Source organism: Schistocerca gregaria, chromosome X (genome assembly GCF_023897955.1).
Source record: "Schistocerca gregaria isolate iqSchGreg1 chromosome X, iqSchGreg1.2, whole genome shotgun sequence".
In the NCBI taxonomy this organism is placed as follows: Eukaryota; Metazoa; Arthropoda; class Insecta; order Orthoptera; family Acrididae; genus Schistocerca; species Schistocerca gregaria.
In genome coordinates this window covers 131964116-131985329 of record NC_064931.1, presented here as the reverse complement: position 1 = coordinate 131985329, position 21214 = coordinate 131964116, and the positions used below count along the sequence as shown (strand labels likewise).

The 21214-nt window shown below is 39.0% G+C and overlaps 1 protein-coding gene and 1 non-coding gene across 5 annotated transcripts in view; both read right to left on the bottom strand.

Annotated features, from left to right (window-relative positions):
* The window catches only part of LOC126297408 (RNA-binding protein Ro60-like), a 99328-nt gene that overhangs the window by 16042 nt on the left and 62072 nt on the right, over positions 1–21214 (bottom strand). For all 4 annotated transcript variants that reach the window (XM_049988168.1, XM_049988166.1, XM_049988169.1 and 1 more), the window contains 3 exons: positions 19295–19500; positions 13446–13545; positions 1306–1545 (listed from right to left, as the gene is read on the bottom strand). In XM_049988168.1, the coding sequence (XP_049844125.1) occupies positions 1306–1545; positions 13446–13545; positions 19295–19500 (546 nt within the window). The remainder of the gene's footprint in view (positions 1–1305; positions 1546–13445; positions 13546–19294; positions 19501–21214) is intronic.
* Trnaa-cgc (transfer RNA alanine (anticodon CGC)) lies at positions 11901–11973 on the bottom strand. Its single transcript has one exon. It is a non-coding gene; the product is annotated as a tRNA-Ala (tRNA).

The following is a 21214-nucleotide window of genomic DNA, read 5'->3' as shown; positions in this document are numbered from 1 at the left end:
TGACTCCTCCTACTCATTGGCTGAATTTTTAGATATAAACTAAGTAAAAAAAAAAAAACTTAATCATTAGTGTCATGCAATATTTTGTGTAATGTAATTTCTTGTACAGACATCTTTTATTAACCTGACACGTTCCACATCATTACGAAGTGTCGTATTCATGATCTATGGAACAAGTATTAATCTAATCTAGTTGACAGTTCAAACCTGCGTCTGGCTATACTGATTTAGGTTTTCTGTGATTTCCCTAAATCGCAAATGGTACCTGTGAAAATGCAAAGCCCACGTCCTTTCCCATCCTCCCCTAATCTGTTGGGACCAATGACCTCGCTGTTTGGTCTCCTCCCCCAAATCAGCCAACCAACCAACCAACCAACCATCACCATCATATACAGACTTGACCCCATACTTGTTCCACATACTTTTAATTCTTACTCAAATCAAGTCTGCACAGCAATGTGTCCAGAATAGGAATTATTAAGCATTAGGTATACATCCAGGAGATTATATATATATATTTAAATTTTATATGGTTAGCAAGAAATACGGTAGCCTCTAAAACACACTTTGCAGATTTAGTGACTGACCCTAAATGGTATAGTTTAACTCATTTATGCAATGATGAGAACATCCTGGCATTGTAAATAGTGAGTGTGCAAAACACACACACACACACACACACACACACACACACACACACACACACACACACACACCACTGCAAAGGGAGAAGAGGGATTCGTGGCTGAGCTATGACATGTAGCTTCATGTTTATGTGACTACCTACTACTTAATGGTCTGATGCACTGTAAGATACTGGTAGACAATGGTTTACAGTACGATATTTCTATCAGCTTCAAAAATCAATTACATTCATTTGGCAGTGACAGTAGCTACACCTGCATGGACAGACGACCAATAACTTTGAATCAGAATACTTTCAGCATAAATCACATGACCATGTATATATCACCAAATAGCATCTCTTCTATATGGTGAGTAACAATCTATCCTTTTCGTAATACTGTTGCCCTATTGTGATTTTCCATCAACATTAAATAACATTTAAGACAAGACAACTTCATGCCTTTCTGAGAACTTTTATACTTTTAACTTTTCTGAATATGTTATTTATTGAGTCTGAGATGAATATAAGTCTTTAGCCTTTACCTGAACATGCAGTTATGAAATCAACACACTAGTATTCAATACAAAGTCTAAACTCATTCTTAAGATATTAAACTTTCTAAAGCGTATACACTACTTTTTGATCCTTGGGATCACGGTCAGTCAATTCAATCTTACCGCTCTCATTGTTGAAATTGTTTCATTGAAAGACAGTGATTTATCCAATGGCACTTCCTCCATATCTGATGCTGAATATATAAGAACAGTAGCATCTGTTTCCGTTTTGTAAATACAATATGTTATCAGGAGTGCAGCCATACAACATGTCAATTCACGACACTGCCAACACTTTGTCAGTATCATATCAAATCCATTGTTGACTGCTATTATATACCTCAAGCCAGTTGGTTTAAGAAGCTGAAACATTTTTCAAAAAATAATCACAAAAAGTACACATCTTTTTGTATTCTTTTAAAGGTTGCAAAATATAATTAAATTTTAGTTTAGTTACAAACAGAAGTAAATTAGATCCTGGTAAACATAAAAGTAATACAAGATAGTTTATGGATAAAATACTTTTAGGAAAACTGTGTATGAAGTGCAATTACCACCGCAACAAGTAACAAATATATTATTTAAAGTGAAATGATGTTTCTTTCATCAAATAAAGTCATATAGGTACAGTAAGCAACAAATCAAGCAACATGCCAATATCCCCGTGCTCTTTCAATTTTATACAGATTGTATTAGAAAAGGTATATGTTGTTTCACGTGCAACACTGTGTATCTGAAGAGGTGGTTGTATGAGAAGTTTGACTAAAAAGTTAATATAACAGAGAGAGAGAGAGAGAGAGAGAGAGAGAGAGAGAGAGAGAGAGAGAGAGAGTGTGTGTGTGTGTGTGTGTGTGTGTGTGTGTGTGTGTGTGTACGCGTGCGTTTTAAATCTGTTGATGCCAACTGTTGATTAATTCCACTAACACAGTCCCTCGATAAAACTAGTTAAGCAACAATACTACATCACATCAATAGTACATCAAAATTTTTGTACTAGGAAAGTTCTGGCAGAATGTAACAAATGTAACTACTTCAGGAGCAAAGGAGACCAAAGACCGAAAAGCAGAATCATTATAGACTACAAGCAGAAATACAAGTACACACACATGTGCATGGGAGAGAGAGAGTCCCATTTATCTTGAGCACCTTAAATAACTGTTTGTCCAGATGCAAATTACAAAATGTTTCAAACCAATGCTCTTTAGCCATCAGGGGGACATCAATCAGAACGATTGCCTTCGTTGTACCTTTGTTTTTTACAAAGACATGAACAGCGGTATGACTTTTTTAAATGGCACCCTGTATTTTTTATTCGGTAATTCATTTCCTCTCCTAAAGACCTATTCAAAAATGTATCACAGTGCACCAGTCACTGAAACACAACATTATTAATTACATTACAGAACACTGACATTGACGCTACCAGCCCTTAGTGCAGGTACTTGGGGTAATGGAACACATCAATGAGCTGGTGTTGATAGAAGACAAATGTAAACATAAGTAGAATGCACACCCGTCATTCCGTCAACCATTGTCAGTTGAGTTGTGAGAGTAGAATGTACACCAATGAATAGAAGGTAGAAATGCTACTCATCTATGGGGGATGTGAGTTAGCAGAACAGTAACTGCAATACTGTTTTCTTATGTACGGGTACATTTAGTACAGTAGTTTAGTCTTTTTAAAGTCTGTTGTGTAGAGTAAGCACACAGTAAAGGCTGTCCTTCCTACAAACTGCATCAACATAACCTTTCTTTAATTGTTTGTTGTTGAAGGTAGGCAAAATGCTACGCAGGCAGCAGAACTCTACAGTGAGCAATATCACGACAAGAACCCACCTTCGCGACGGATGTTTCCTCATCTTGTTGCGATGCTTCAGGAAACGGGAAGTTTCCACGCGACAATGCAATCGTCATAGCACTCGCACAGAAGAAGAAGAAGCTGCTGCAGTTACTGTTCTCGCTTCCGTTGCTATGAATCCACATGTGAGCACATGACAACTTGAACACGAGATTGGCTTTCCTAAAACCAGTGTATATCATATTCTTACACGTCACTAGTTGCATCCTTACCATGTACACCTAAAACAAGAATTGCATGGGAATGATTTCCAGAATTGAGTACAGTTCTGTCAGTGGGCACAGCAGCAAATCCTTGGCAACCTGAACTACTTCTCCAATAATCTATTTACTGATGAATGTTCCTTCTCAAACAAAGGACAGGTAAATACAAGAAACCTGCATTATTGGTCCAGCTACAGGCCCCGGTGGCTTAGACAGGTGGAACATCGCCATCAATGCAGAGTTAACATCTGGTGTGGGATGCTTGGTACTACAATTATTGGCCCTTATTTCATCAATGGTAGTATAAACAGCACAGTGGATGACAACTTCCTCAGACGAATTCTTCCTCTTCTTCTGGATGAAGTGCCCCTAAGAACCAGAATGCTTATGTGGTATCAACACGATGGATGTCCAGCACATATTGTCTTGCATGCATGTCGTGTTCTGAACCGAAAGTATCCTGCAAGAGGGATTGGTTGCCTGCTAGGTCTCCTGATTTAAATCCTGTGGCCTTTTTCTTTGGGGATGCATTAAAGACATTGTCCCTCGTGATATTCCAACAACTCCAGAGGACATGCAGGAATGTATCGTGCTTGCTTTTAATTCTCTTCAGCAGGTAACACTGGAAGCAATAAATAATTCTTTCATTCAATGAGTGCACCAGTGTAACAATGTCCAGGGTCACCACTTTGAGCACCTTTGAATGTTATACTCCTGGGCAATGGTACAGGAGTGTCAAATTCAATTTTGTGTTTTGTTTTTACTTGGTTTTCATTTGTTTTCTGACAACTCCAGCAAGTGGACGAGTTTGTGTTATGTAATTAATAATGTTGTGTTTCAGTGATTGGTACATTGTGATACATTTTTCAATAGGTCTTTAGGAGAACAAATTAATTACTGAATAAAATATACAGGGAACCACTTAAAAAAGTCATACCACTGTTCATATCTTTGTAAAAAAACAAAGCCTGACAGCTAAAGAACATTTGCTTGAAACCTTTTTATAATTTTGTGTGTGTGTGTGTGTGTGTGTGTGTGTGTGTGTGTGTGTGTGTGTGTGTGTGTGGCGGGGGGGGGGGGGGGATGGGGGGAGGGGTGTACTTGTCCTCTAGCTTGAGAAAGCATTTATTCCAAGAACTATCAAGTTCTCTTTTCTTGTTGCGCGTGTCCCTTCCAGTGACTCAATGCTTCTGCTTTTCAGTTAGTGGTCTCCTTTACTCTCAAAGCATGTACATCAAAATTTCATATGGCATAGTTAAAAAATACTTACGGAATCACTTTTCTATAAATGACTGGTGTCTTAGAAACTAATTAGGAGAATAATATACACTATGTGATCAAAAGTATACGAACATCCCCAAAAACATAAATTTTTCATATTAGGTGCATTATGCTACCACCTACTGCCAGATGCTCCATGTCAGCCACCTAAGTAGTCATTAGGCATCGTGAGAGAGCAGAATGGAGCACTCCGGGGAACTCACGGACTTCAAAAGTGGTCGGGTGATTGGGTGTCACTTGTATCCTATTTCTGTATGCAAGATTTCCACACTCCTAAATATCCCTAGGTCCACTGTTTCCGATGTGATAGTGAAGCAGAAAAAAATGAAGGGACACATACGGCACAAAAGTGTACAGGCCGACCTTGTCTGTTGACTGACAGAGATCGCCAACAGTTGAAGAGGGGCATAATGTGTAATAGGCAGACATCTATCCAGACCATCACACAGGAATTTCAAGCTGCATCAGGATCCACTGCATGTACTATGACAGTTAGGCGGGACTTGAGAAAACTTGGATTTCATGGTCGAGCGGCTGCTCATAAGCCACACATCATGTCGGTAAATGCCAAATGACACCTTGCTTGGTGTAAGGGGAGTAAACATTGGATGATTGAACAGTGGAAAAACAATGTGTGGAGTGACAGATCACAGTACACAATGTGGCTATCCGATGGCAGCTCAGGGCAGCACTCCGTGAAGAATGGGCTGCCATTCCCCAAGAAACCTCCCAGCACCTGAATGGATATATGCCTGCGAGAGTGGAAGCTGTCATCATGGCTAAGCGTGGGCCAACACCATATTGAATTTCAGCATTACCGATGGAGGGAGCCATGAACTTTTAAGTCATTTTCAGCCAGGTGTCCGGATACTTTTGATCATGTAGTGTCTGTAAACTTCCTGAAAAGAAGATAACAACTTCTATCACTGTTGGAAAGATTCTAATTTGTCTACAATATTAATTATGGTCTCTTAACTTGACAGAGCCACTGCACATTCAGCCATGAGTCAGTACCTCCACTCCACTAGATGTACTGATCACAGCTGTCCAGTTCAGTGGCCACCGAAGTCCCTATCTCTTAGTACATCTAACGTCTGCCTGTGAATATGGAGGGAAACATAGTCACATGATTGTTTGCATTATATATATATTGATGCTTTAGGAAAGAAAAATGGATATTCTTCCAAATGACCAACACAAATTGTCTGGTACAAATGTTTACACGTGGTTATATTTTTATGTGTAAGGAATATGATAGATTTCTATGCTGTTCAATTCAAATATAATTAAGTTCATGTATCTCTGACTACTGTCAAGTGCACCAGCTTCAACTGAATATTTGAATTCCATATAGTACGTGAATGGATGACAAAGTCATTATTTTAAACATCTTATGTCACCATGGCACTCTAAAGTGAAAGTGTTTACCAAAACCACACCAATCTGCACCAATCTGCATGCACTAAGGCAATATTATCCTTGCCAAGAAATTAAATTGAGTGTTCAGTGCTTCTCACTTTTGTAATACCTGCAACACCTCCATGTCTCACAAGACCATTTAGTGACAGCATATCACCAGACACTTCCAGTTGTGAAGCTGTTAGTGATACGAGATGAAAGGTGGTTAAGACACTGATATTGAAATGAATGCTTCATCTGAGAGAAACGGTAATATTATGGTACTCATACTAATACTGCTCTTGAACATCATTACAACACTGACTGCTGTGAAAAAGTGATCTCTGCTGGATACAATACACCATAAATTATGAGTTTAGTGGCCTGCGTTGGTCAACAGAAATAAAGTCTACAAAATGGAATTTTCTTTCTAGTGTGTTTATAACATTTTTTTGTAGTGATACAGTTCACCAATTAAGCTGTTTTCCAAAATGACTTTTTGTTTGTTTAGGCCAAAATAAACTCCTCACTTCAATTTTCACTGATTTATGAGCATGACATCTTAAATGTTACAATATAACAGATAATGATTGAATGTTACACCCCAATTAAACAATGTATGACTTTTTGTCTATTCCATTAAAGTATATGACACGAGGATATTCTGGTGTGGTTTGTAGAATAAAAATTCTGGCTTTTGTAGCCACATGGCAACTGGTAGATACACAGACAGAATGTTCATCCCTGTTCACAGCCTATTATAGACCACAAGTATCTTTATTACTTGTGATCAAGGGAATAAAAAAAGATTTACCTATAAAAAATCACATCTACGCCACTGAACTGACCCGCTCCCTTCCACAGCAGCCTTTGCCTCAAGCAGTGACAAAACCAATGAAAACCAACATTTTATTTTAATCAGACTAAAATGAGAGGTGGTTGAAAACATGGCAGCAACCAATTTACTGCAGCTAATGGAGAAACAAAGTTATTTTATTTTGATAGAGATGCAGTGATCTATATAGCTGTTTTTTTTAGAGCAGTTGATTCTGCAATTAGTTATTAATTAACATAATTGTTTAACAAATAATTGTTAATGACATTAAGAGATCTGTTTTTGAAGTTTCCATAATTCTATTATTGTACATTTACATTATAGTCACATTATTATGACTACTTGATTTCATCTCGAGTAGTAGCCATTTGCAAGACACAGCAGCTATACAAGCTAAAAGTGAATCAATCACATGTTGACAGAACAGTCCATGGATGTACTGCCACTTCTCACTATAAAATCGGCACAATATTTCCGTGAGCAACCCTGTTGGCATCATCAGGTGCACTGATGAAGTGACCTCATGAGGACATGCAGTTGAGTTATAACCGCTGCCCCTGGGTCTCTGGAGTAGCGTTCCATACATCATCCATGCCCAAAGTTGCATGCCTGTGGCAGCAGCTGTAAAGACGGTATCAGCGGCGTGGCTGTTTGTACTCCACTCACCTCTCAAGTCATCTCATTGTGTCTGCTGAAAAACTTCTTGTTCTCTCTAATCATAATGAGAGTGGGTTCCCAGGCCTTACTGAGAAAGTAGCTGCAGTCAAAAAGTTACCAGTTGTTCTTGACATTCATTTTGGTGGCTTGTTTTATAAACTGTCACAATATTTCAAACAATAGCAAATCCAGGAGGGAATGTAACAATATTAGAGAAGGAAAGTTGCTACACATCATATAGCAGAGATGCTGTGTCGCAGATATGCACAACAAAAAGATTTTCACATTTAAAGCTTTTTGCCAATGGCCTTTGTCAACAATACACACACACACACACACACACACACACACACACACACACACAGTGTCAGCGCATGTGTCTATTGCTGACAAAGACCTTAATGGCTGAAAGCTATAATTGTGAGAATCTTTTTGTTGTGCCTATCTGCAACTCAGCATCTCCGCTTTATGGTGAGTCTCAATATTTGGATGTTCATGCCAAAATCTCCAGATTGCATTGAGTATATTTTAGATAAACAGTGCTCTGCAACTGCCAATTTGTTAGGCTGTAGTAAACAGCCTAGAAATGTGTTGATCATTTGACCTATATACAACACAGTGTCATATAATAAACAGAAAATATGTGCTATAAATGCATTTTGCATGTACATTACATATGCATAAAATTAACGCTTAAAAAAGTCAAGTTTGGTCTGTCTAAGCAAGCATCCCCACTTATGAGCAGTTAAGTAACACACTTTCTTCAGGACAGGTATCTGATCCTGGTCACTTTCATCTTGAACTTCAAACCATCTAAGGCAGCAGCTAAAAATGTAAATGCTTGACAAGCAGCCAGTATATTGTATTCTTCATCTACAGGACCACCAGTTGTTGAGATGGTGGCCACAACAGCTTTATCAGTGATGCAAGTTTACAATTTTGCTATCTTGCATGATTTGGTTCCTTGGCTCTGCATTGTTGACACTAATCAATTCTTTACTGTCTTCTTCATCACATTCAAGACAACTGAGTTCTTTCAGCATATTGAGCATTTCAGACATATCAGTCTGTTTGTTATTTTCCACCACACTCAACATTTTATTCCTGGATTTTTTTCAAATTCTGCTCCTTTACACTATCTCACGCTTATGATTTTGTAAAAGACTTTCTTCTCTCTCCTCTTCTTTTTCTAACAACAACTTACATAACTGTTTGAAAGCCGCAATAATGCCTCGCTATTATTTAACTGATGACCTTTTACAGAGGATACAAAACTTCCATATATCATTCCATGAGAATCGTACTATCCATCCAGGCTCTCATTTGTGAGGATGTAAGCAATAAGCATTGCAGATAAATTAACATGTTTGAAACACTGTGGTTTCTTACTTTTACCATTAACAAGGTTAGGCAATTGGTGGCTACCAATAGCATTAGCACTAAAGCAGTAACATGACCCATGCTTATTTTAGGCCCAGGTGCTGCTAATTCACGATGTGAAGCGAGAGTTTTTCTCAGTAAAACTTTCCTGTTTCATCAGCACTGTAAACATTTTCCAGAGTATAAATTCTTCCCTCAGTACTTAACTTACTTTGCTTTTGAAAGAATCTGCTGCTGAAACAAATGAAATGTCGTGTGACTAGGGCCTCCTGTCGGGTAGACTGGTCGCCTGGTGCAAATCTTTTGAGCTGATGCCACTCCAGCAACTTGTGCATCGATGATGATGATGATGATGATGATGATGATGATGATGATAATACAACACCCAATCCCTGAGTGGAGAAAATCTCCGACCCAGCCAGGAATCGAACCCGGCCGCTTTGCACGGCTCCCTGTAGTGCTGACCACTCAGCTATCACGGTGGAATCAGCAGACAGTTGTTCTCCTTGTATTTACATCACAAGTTCACTATACCCGGCAAAATTGATACAAGTGCTTGTAACAGAGCGCAAATGATTACTATTGTTGGTCACTCGGCATTTCTGCAGTGGAGGGGGTGGGGAGAGCTGACTGTAGCGGAGGGAGGGCAGCACATGTGAGCAAGTAACAGTTCTGTTAAGCAATTGTTTGGTTGACCGACGTTCAAATAATCGACACTACTGTACTGCTTCCCACATTGACAAGGGTTTGGTACATACAGGCCTTAGCGAGCATGAGATCATGCTTTACACACTCTAGCAGTGGCCTAGTTTTACTTAGGAGATTGGGGGAGGAAATTTGGGAGGAGACCAAACTGTGAGATCATCGGTCTTACTTAGGAGACAAAAGACTGTTGTGACTTGGTCTTGTCTGAGAATCTGTCCAATTTTCTCTGATAAAGTGCCAATATATGGAAGAAAGGCTAAAGAAACTTCTTTTCCTAATTCTTCTTCTTGTCTGTAGATTATGCAGTAGTTGTGGAGTGTAAGGCTAGTAAAATCCGCAACTCAGCAAATGTCTTTCTGGAACATAATTTTCAGATTATCCGTTTCTCACGGGAGGCTTTGTGATGGGGTATGATCTCTTTGTACTAGTGTCTTGAGCACTTCATCCCTCTGCACCAGACGGTGACACGTATCTGCATGCAGATATAATTCCATGTGTGTGTCTTCTTTTGCTAAATTCCGTGGCCCAACATGCCACCTGGATACCCAGAATTGGGATCACTCCATCAACCTTTACTTTCATCACAAATCTGATGTTACAATGTTTGTAGTTGAGGTGTGCGAGAAGATGTTTAAAGAAGACAAGTACCTGAGACAAAGCTGTCATTAGGACTTTCCACACCTAACATGAAAATTAGTCTAACTAATGTGCAAACCAAGTAACAACTCAAGGCATTTGAGGGCAGAGAATTACTTTGAAGTCTTCCAGCTCTGTACAGATACTTACAGCAATGTTCTTATCTTGCTGACAGGCCCCACACTCTCCAATCAAACACATGTAAAAGCGAAAAGGCTCTTAAAGGATAAATTCATTACTAATGGGTGAAGAGTGGATTCTAAATCAATTAATGGACCTTGAAAATGCCGCAAAAATTCTCAAAGAATTGTTTCAGAGTGTACATAGTCTGATATCTCTTGATTAACAAGCTGACATCTACTCGTCATAGGAAGCAGAATGTGTGACGACACATCAGAGGAACATGTCTCTGTATCACCTTTCAACAATAGTCTACTTTCTCAACTGTCCAGGAACTTTCTAGTATTTCCCAGTGTCACACCACTGACAGTAACGATTTGTCTGTCTAGATTGCCACATGAAGATGGTTTCACAGAACTGTGATGGTACACAGGATTTGCCCTTTGATTTATCTGGAAAATGAATTGTCCCACCGTAGCACATTAACTGGCCTTCACAGATTGTTGCGGTTGACATGTCACACCAATGGTGATGACTGAAACACACAGAGAGAGCCTGAAAGTCCTCCAACACACACTTACTTCATAGCTGCACATCATCTGACATACATTGTGAACTATGTATTGTAGACTTCACAACTAGGAGTTAACTGTAATATGTGACCCAACAAGATGTTCTACAGTTTTTAATGAATGAGTACCCACATTTTCACCCTTATAACCAGAGAGATAAGGAAATGAACTGTTCAGTTACTAATTGCCTATTAAAATTAACTACCAACATTTATATTTGTAATAAAATAACAATATATCATTATTTCAACTACTCATTTCTTGATGCAGACTTAATCACTTTCAAAACTTTTTCACTCTTCCATTTTTACAGGAATTTTCCTGTTTTACCAATGTCTGATGGATAATTTCTTTCATTTCCTCACATTCATACAGATCTTTTCTATATGTATTGATCCAGTGCGAAATGCATTTCTGACAATTGTGCCATCATATAAGAGCACTGTTCTATTAAGAAATACTTGTATACTGATTAGAGAGGTAAATTTGCACAAAATTTAACACAAATAGTGGCTTTCTGAACAATTTTTTGCCTTTTAGTAAACACACTTAACAACAGCACATCAATTATAAAATTAGTACTGCAATAAGGACCACATTTAGGATCTGAAGAACACTAGGCTGAATATGTGATGTGTGCCAAACCGGGACAATGTTTACAATACATAACATGCAAAAAAAAATAGCATTTCAGAGAAATTTTTAAATTAAAAGCCTATTACACAATCTTCAAGGTTTACTATTTATGAAACTTTACTGTTAAATTGTATAATTTAGTTAATTTCTGAGATTAGAAATGAAAGGAACTGAAGTAAGTATAGTATTCAACACTATTAATTAACATAGTTATGAACAACTATATTTTTTAAAAGGAAAACAAGAAGTGATATTCATTTCCTGGCAAAAATTAGTGGTGGTGGTGGTTAGTGTTTAACGTCCCGTCGACAACGAGGTCATTAGAGACGGAGCGCAAGCTCGGGTTAGGGAAGGAAATCGGCCGTGCCCTTTCAAAGGAACCATCCCGGCATTTGCCTGAAGCGATTTAGGGAAATCACGGAAAACCTAAATCAGGATGGCAGGAGACGGGATTGAACCGTCGTCCTCCCGAATGCGAGTCCAGTGTGCTAACCACTGCGCCACCTCGCTCGGTGCAAAAATTAGTGTAACAGTTTTAAAGTAACATATTTTAACTAGAGTAAATTAGCAGTAACATAATTATTATGACAAAAATGTTTCTTATAAAAACACCGTCATAGCTCTTTTTAAAAACACATTTGGTTTGAATTGTTCACAATGGCTGCATGTCCCTGCTACGGTGTCATGAGTCAGTAAGCTACTGTCAGATACTATGAATTTTAGAGTATATTTTACATTTCTCACGATAACTTGTTAATGAATGAAGTTACCTTAAAGTGTTTTTTCTTTTGAGAAAAAATGAGTCCATGTTTGGATGTAAAACGGTATGGAAGAAATTGATTTTTCACAGAACCAACCTCACATGAAACTGCCAAAATTCGGGTAACAACTTTTTTTGCCAAAGTGTTAGAGACTTTTCAAACTGGAGTGCCACACATTTGACAGTGTACCAGTGGGAATTAGGTGAGAGGAAATGTGATGTCATAAATGAATGTTAACTTAATTCATATATCTGTCCACTGAGTAATTTAGCTGAATAAGCCCATACAAAACAGTTATGTCTATGTCTTTAATTATAAGAGGGTCTGCACTACAGTATTAAAACAAAATTTTTATTTTAAATTTCTGTAGTGCAGGCCTCCTTGTGGTTTAAGCCACTACGTTGTAGCCTCGGTAGCCTGTGCATAAATATAGTCCTCACAGCAATACATTTCTTCATAACAACCTATTATTGTTCTTGGCAACAAAATAATATTTACTCAAATGCTAACAGGACATGGATACCTCTAGAATCATAACAAAAGAGAAGCTATCAAACCCACATTGAGGCTAGAACCGCTATTAATGCACATTGGAAATGAATTTGGAATGTTGGCAGTCAGTGGGGGAGTAGATTGAGCAGGTTGGTATATGGTGGTGGGGAAGGCACATTTATCCTCTGTTCACCTTTAAAAGATGTCTTGCACCATTAGTTTATTTTAGCATAAAACAGGCTCTATAGACAGTAATTAGAAATATTATGATCACAGAGATGTCATGATTTTCTGTCATGTGATACAACAACCAAGCAATATCATGTATTCAATAATTTCTGACACGAGGTACAATTCACACAACAGGTTTTACATATGTTTTACACATAAATTAAAATAAAAATGTAAAGCATATTAAATTTTTGCTTTACACTGCTCAGTTAAGTCTCAAAGAAAAGCTGCCAATACAACTGTTCAAACACAGGACAATAAAATTGGTTTTTAGATTTCCGAAATTGCAAGTGACAACTCTGTCATGGCTATGATAGAAAAAAAGAAAGTTGCTGTCTCAACCAAAATAAAATGTGGATGGAAACTGTGCTTTACAGCCACATGCTGCTCTGGCATGTTGAATTATTTTATCTATCTTCAACATATTATGTCCATAAATGGAAGAATATCAATTTCTGAATTAGTTTTGAATCTCTTAAAGTTACACAAGTTACTCACACTGACTGATGTATTCAAAAGTGCATTAGCTGCATCTACGACAGCAGGGTTGACTGGTGGTGGGGGCTTAACTGGTCTTGATCTGTCAATAAATCTCAACCTAAAGAAAAACAATGTACATCATCATGACAGAACAATCAATGCTTCATTAAGAATTAACACAGCAAAGTACAGAAACCAACTATGATCATACAGCATTAATTACTTAGAATGGGACTGGATTAAAAGGAATGGATATTAGGTTTGAACATCCTGTCGGACAAACCTGCTCAAGCCCAAATAGGGCAAGGACAAGGGAAGAAAATTGGTTGTGTCCTTTTTCTAGAATCCATCCCAACACTCAAATGAACAGATTTTGCAGAGCCAAAATGGAACTATACTTATATGGTCGCATGCGAATTTCAACACCACTCTTTTAGAATGTAAGTCCAGTGTCTTAACCACTGGACAACACAACTTGGCAGTTGAATTAAAGGTAGCTCCTAGTTTGCTGAGAGAACACTCCAGATCTCATGAATACCCAATGAACATTCTTTAATAAATAAGGTAACAGAGAATTTTAATTTTCTAAATGATGAAAGCACATTTGAAACTTACTGTGTAGAATTTGCTGGTCACAATATTCTAATAATTTCAATACATAGAATCCCAGACAAAGAAATAAGTAAACTATCCCTTTTTAAACCACATGCATCACTTGTTAGGGAAGTTAGGCCCCCTTCAGGACCTGGAATCTCTATCATCTGACAAAATGTGTTGTTTGCTGCATTCTTAAATCGCAAGTATACTCACATTATATCTGTAAGAGTGGAGTTTTATCAGTGCAAAAAGCAATCTCATCAATCCTATCACATTTGAGCTGTGCAACTGCAGGGGTTAAGTCACAGGTGTAGGTCTGTTACTGGTAAAGCTCAGGAATCTTACACAGATAGTATGGTTTTAGGTGCTGTCATGTGGGCAGTCCCAGATAAAGAGGTTCCACAAAGGGCATTGCAATTTGAGGATGCCTCTTTAGAAGAAGTACTCAAGATAGCACAAAAATTTGGAGTTTCTTATCCCACTGGCCATCAATTAGATTCTTGGGCCGACACAGCCACAGTCAACTCTAACAGCAACAGGCATATGTGTTCTTGCATGCCCTCAGAAGAAGTGTGTGCGACAGTGCAGCATGCTTTGCTGCTATGTTCTGCACAAACACTACCATGGTGGAAAATTTTCCACAAGCTCCTGTCCTCCTTGTTTTGTTCAATGTGAGTGGCCAGCTTGTCCACAGTGTTGCGTGTCATGCTGTACACATGTTATAAGAAAGATTACATTGCAACTGTGTGCAATACTCAGTCTCCTTCCACAGTGCTTCACACATCTCTACCTATGTATATCTACACTGTTAGTCATGTGTGTGAAGATATTACAACTGTTTCAAACAAACTGCCTACTGATGCACATATCGATGAGACACTCTTACGTCTTCAGGTGGATATTGGTGCAGCAGCCTCGCTCCTGAATTCTACCACTTATCTACTTCTTAGGGAACTCCACAGTCCGCTACTTCATGCTGTCTATTGTAATTGTACAATAGAAAGCAGATTCTTCTTCTAGGTCAGTTTACTGCAGAAACAACACACAAAGCGGTGGATCGGCCAGTAACATTTCTGGTAATGAACACAGCATTTACAGAAAATTTGTTCGGTTTGGAAATTACCCTGGATTTTAGTTTTTGGTCTCAGATTCCATTCATTTAGGGGCACATCTTGTACCGTATCAAGAGTTGGATTATTTATGCAAAGAATATTCTGCCCTTTTTTCACCCAGACTTGGTAACCTTCTGATTACATAGAGGACATTACATTCAAATCTATGACCAATCCCCATTTTTTCTGTGTCTGGCCCGTACCACTTGCACTTCATGCTCAAGTGATATAGAATTACACGGATTGACAGCTTAAGGTGTCATGGAACCAATTTTGCCCACTCAGTGGACTACACCATATGTCATTATCAAGAAGCAGATGCGCAAACTGCGTCTTTGTGGTGACTTTATGGTGACTTTAACTTCCAGACCATGGTTGATACATACTCCATCCTCCACCAGGATGAACTTCTGATGAAGCTTGTGGGTAGACAACATTTTTCCAAACCAGATTTGTTGGAAGCGTATTTATCAATGCCACTTGATGAGGAAACACGTCACCACCTTGTTACAAATATTCAGTACGCCATCTACAGCTACAACCGATTGGTTTTTGGTGTTGCAAATCCACCTGCCATTTTTCAACATTACTTACAAGGGAACCTCCCCATCGCACCTCCCTCAGATTTAGTTCTAAGTCGGTCCAATGGATAGGCCCTGAAAAACTGAACACAGATCAATCAAGAAAACAGAAAGAAAATGTGGAACTATGAAAAACCTTTGCCTTTTGTTTCAGATCTTGTGACATGTGTCTTAAGTGCAATTTGGAAAATCACATTTCTTCCAATTCTCTGTAGAATAGTTGGCACATATTTCTCATCAGGGGATTCAGCTGACTGACAGTCACATCATGGCTACTGCGACCTTCCCACACACTTTGAATGTGAAGCACTTCAAGCATTCTTAGGCTAAGTCATAGCAACAGTGGACCCCGCTCCTTAGTAGTTAAAATTACAAGATTCATTTCCACTCTATGGCACAGCATTAAAACGCAGGTGCTCTCCTGGGTCTGTCAGTGGGACCTGACCCCGGGTTTCAATCAAGAGGGAGTACTTTGTTTTTACCTCGACAAGAAAGCTGGCAGTACTGTGGATGGATTCCCTGCTACCAGTTCTTGCATATCTCACGCTGACACTTCTAACACTGTTCCTAATCAATTGCAACGATACGCTCAGCAATAGTGGCCCAAGTGACTCTCTCTCCCCCCCCCAGCTCCTCCCGGATATAAATCTTGTCTGCAATTAATTTTTGGTACAATACAGACTCTTGCTCTTCGACAGTGCCCTTTTGTTGTTCACAAAAAAAAATGCTGTTCCTCATTCCGGCAGCTCTCAGTTATAAACATTCTTCACCTTCTGCATCAGGATCCGTGGGCATCTCCTGCAGGAAGATGCTGATTCACCACCATGTCTACTGGCCTGGACATGATAATGAGATTGAACATTTAATAACTGCTTGCTCTACATGTTCCGACCATCAGGCCTCTACCTGTCAATGTTACTCACCGTGACTTGAGTCACCACAGCTGTGGGAATGTGTCCATTCTCCAGGCCCTTCTTAAATGCTTATTGGTTGGTCACCATTAATGCCTACTCCCGCTTCCCATATATAGTCAACTGCTGCACCACTACAGGGGATGCAATGGTGTGGACTTTACTCTGACCTCCACTGAAGACCTGGTCCACACCCTGGTATCTGATAACAGTCCTCAACTCCTCTCTCAGACTTTTCACAATTTTTGTGCTTACCACAGTATACAACATTGAACATGGAGGCAGAATGCCTCATCTGCACTTTTAAAAGGCAACTGAAGAAGTAATGATGCCTCTGTGGATGAAGCCCTCACATACTTTTCAGAGTTCCTACAGGTCCACACTTATGAGCAAGAAGAGCCTGGAGGAGCTCCTACACGGCTGCCAGCTATGTACAGTGCTGAATCTCCTGTCCTCTACTCTGAGGCAGCACAAGGGGCCTCCGACAGCATGTTACATGCCTGGGACTCCGGTCCGGGATGTGTGTTTGGCCGGGAGTGCTGGTCCCAGCAGTCATCAGCAGCCAGTGACGTTGGCATATCGTTACGCTGCAGGTGACTGACAGATTGGTGACATGACACCACAATCAACTCTATCACCAAGTGGGGAACCTGCCTTCTCTGCCTCCATGCACACCTCCAAGTTCATCTGCTCCTCCTACACCTGGACCTCCTTCATTGCCTCCGCCTTCTTTCTGTGCCCCTTCCACTGTTTTTGCTCCTGTATGCTACTACGCAGTGCTCACCCTCCACCAGCTCATTAGAATCAGGACACAAATGGGCACACAGAGCAGCCGCTGGAGACATGGACCCTTCATCAGGAGCCGTCCCCCACCTCATTCCCAGCATACCTCCACATATTCCAGTACCAGCATCTGAGCCCCCAGCAGCCGGCGTATCTCCCACGAGCATCTGCCCACAGTGACGCGCCATCATGCCTGGGTCACTTCTGGATCTATTCTTCAGTGGAAGCTCACAGAGAGCTCTTTGTGGCACAGACAGCACCCTCCGGTGGCACTACAGAAGCACTTCTGAGCACAGAGCGCCATCTCCCACAACAGGGAAGGGATGCTGGGATGGTACTAGCTCACACGTGCCCTGACAACAGGCGAGGACTGCCTTAACCGGAGGTTATCACGTGAATCATACTGGCACCTCACCCTCTGTCAAAACTCATCAAGATGCATGGTGCCGGCCCGTCACATGTTATTTAATCAGCCTGCACTGGAGCATGGCGGCAAAGCTTGGACACCAAGTGGTGGCACTTTTAGACAGCACTGGCATGTGTGCATCAACAGTGGTGAGTGTGTCTGCCATCCAATGCCACCACAAAGCATCATCTAATGCTTTTGTATTTAACTCTGGAATGGAGTGGCTTCTGTCTCATTCTGTAATGTTCCCTTCATTAGCTTCTCTCCACTCGTGGATCACTGTTTATCTATCTGGTACTGACCTAGCAATGTGCAAGGATGGTGTGTAGAATATCTCTTCTGTTTCTACATTAAAGTGTTATTATTGTTACTTACTTTCTCAGTTGTGTGTGTTACTATAATAAGTTTCAGAAGATCCTTCCACCTTACATGAATTTAAACTGACACAAAAACATGTTTTATTGATTGTGGTGACTAGTGAGCTATACTCACTCAATTCTAGGTTTAGCTGTCAACTTATTTGCTTCATGGTCTACAAAAATTATAATACCATCTAAAGTTTTTGAAGTTTTTTTTTTCTTTTCAATTTTGGAATCAAGTACACTATAACATTAATTTTCTGTGAATTTATCTGAATTTTACAGAAAACCACAAATGTTTTGAAAATATGGTACACCACTCATCTGTTTTAAAATCAATATAAGAAATTCATATTGATAAAATGGAAATTAAACAATAAAGGGCCATCAACTTTGCTGCTTTTATGTTCTCCGATGTTTGTTCATACTTCCCAGTCTGCTGCACTAAAATGTTTTCTGATTTATCCATATCTCATCAACAATAACAAGCAAAACCATTTTAATTTCGCTTAAGATACTCAAACAACAACTGAATTTTCAAGTCACTCTTAAAATTAATAGGATCAAATGTGATATCAAGTGTGTGTTCAACTTTTAATTACAATTATCGAATTTGACACAAAGTTATAAAGTATTTGGCCAGAAACCTCCACTATCTCTACAAAGTTCATAAATGATAGTCTCTCAACTTTTGGTGTCCTTCATTAAAGATTGCCTCTGTCATGGTTCATGGTTGTCCAGAACATTATTTCTTAGAGATTTTTTTCAATCTCATTCTTGCAGTACCCTTTTGATTTCCATTGAAATGGACAGAAACAAATTATTATTATATGGATATCAGTTTTAAATCTTCACATTTTATTAAATGTTACTTGGATAAACAGAAGCATGAAACAATCACACTATGCATGAAACATTCCAGTTATTCACAATTTATCACATAAGTGATTTTTTGTTAGAGTTAAGTCCTTATTTCTCATTATCTATGTTACTATACGCTAGGTACCCACTATAAGATGTTTAAGAATATGGATCCCTCTATGTTCTTGGTGCTTTCAGTTTTGCTTCTAAATTTATTAATATATACGATAGGTAAAAAATTAACACTACTGACTTACCTAGATGACGATTCATACTTTTTTAAGTAGAGCAAGATTTCTGCAGGCTGTACTTTCTCCTCTATAATGGCCTGTTCCTCCTTTAAACGATCCACAATAAGTGGAACAATCACTGACTTTCGTCGAAGTAACCGATATCTTGACAAACGTCGCAGAACCTTCAATATGGTCACCACAGACATCTTTGGTATTAACACATGCCAAATCTGTAAACGTTCAACAAGACCTGTAGATCAAACTGTGTGATCAAGTTTAAATGGCAAATTCAGTTGTAAAATACTGATGATGCTCACATTAGTTAACAAAGTCAATTTATCAATTTACACAATACAGACATGCCTTCATAATATAACAATCACAGGTCAATTCAGATGCTCAATATACAATTTTAAAATGTTCAAACACCACACTAGAACAGCATTCAAGGAATTGATCAGAATACGACATGTAGTCAGCATCTTCTGTTTTAGCTACTCTTTTAATGGTGCAATAACTGCTTTGCAGGCAACATCATTGTTTTCTGTGGGTATAAGAACACAATTTGTCTGTTTGGTGACTATAGGTGATGACTTCGTGAAGGTTACCACAAGAATAACCTGTCATCAGAAAGCCACATTTCAGCATCTGATATGAACAAGTAGAGAACAGGTTGGTTATGAAATTTCCTAGCAGATTAAAACTTGCACCAGACTGGGACTTGACCCCAGAACCTTGTCTTTCATGGACAATGCTCCTGACAACTGAGCTATCCGGGCATGACTCATGATCACCCTCACTGGTTTATTTCTGCCAGTACTTTTTCCTAATTTCCCCACTTCACAGAAATTCTGCCACATACCTTGCTGGATTAGCAATCTTTAAGGAAAAACTGTATTAACCTCAGTATAAGATGACCTGAATATAAAAGACTCCCCCCCCCCTTTTTTAATAGGCTCCTTGAGAAAAATTTATTTGTAACATAGTGTGACAAATCAAAATTACAGTTCTATTGACAAAGTATCTGGCAAAAAGTCAACATTATTCCTATTCTAAACTTATGTCATTTATTGTCTACATGTTGATAAAACTAGGAGAAATAAAATAAATAAAAAAGTTGGTTTACATTAATTTTCAAGCCATTTCCTATCCTTCCTTTTTGTTTATTAACCCTGTAGTTTGTGGTATCGCTATTTTTAGTTATTATCATCATCATCATCATCCTAATATCACAGCTGTGAAATTTATGCCTTCATTGTCACAAATATTTGTGTGTTTCTTCCGAATATTGCTATTTCTGAGGCTGTCGTTATAGTGGGGCCTGAGAATAAATATCGGATTTCTCTTCTATACTGACATGGGACTGGTTCAATGTATCTTGCTTCCAAACGTATCACCTGCCTGCTGCTCTCTCAGTGGCTGTGTAGAACCAGCTGACACACCTCCCTTTCATTTCTGACATTCGTCACAGTGTTGACAACATTGCAGCAAGAAACACATAAGCATGCCACTGGCCCGTATTTAGACTTTTACCATCTCCTGCAGAAAAGAATACTATTGTTGAGTATTTTCCCAACTTCAAAGTCAATTCAGTTTTAACAACAAATGGATTCAGGCAAATTGCAGTTTAAATCTGGCAGATGTTAATAAGAAGCCAAAATATGTGGTATAGATTCCTATTGTTGGCAACATGACAAAAGTTGCTGTTCGCTCAGTGCTCCCCTCACCTCAATCACCATAGCTTTCGCCTGAGCTGTTGTCACTGTTCCCCATCCAAACCTTTCATAGCACTGAGCTTGAGCAACTGTGAAAAACAGACTGCAATACCTTCTAATGTGCAGGTCATATGCAACAATACCAACTACCATATAAATAAAAGATCACAATTACAAATCAGTTCCGTTCTCAAGCTTTTACTCGTCCAGTGATTTAGTGATGTCTGTT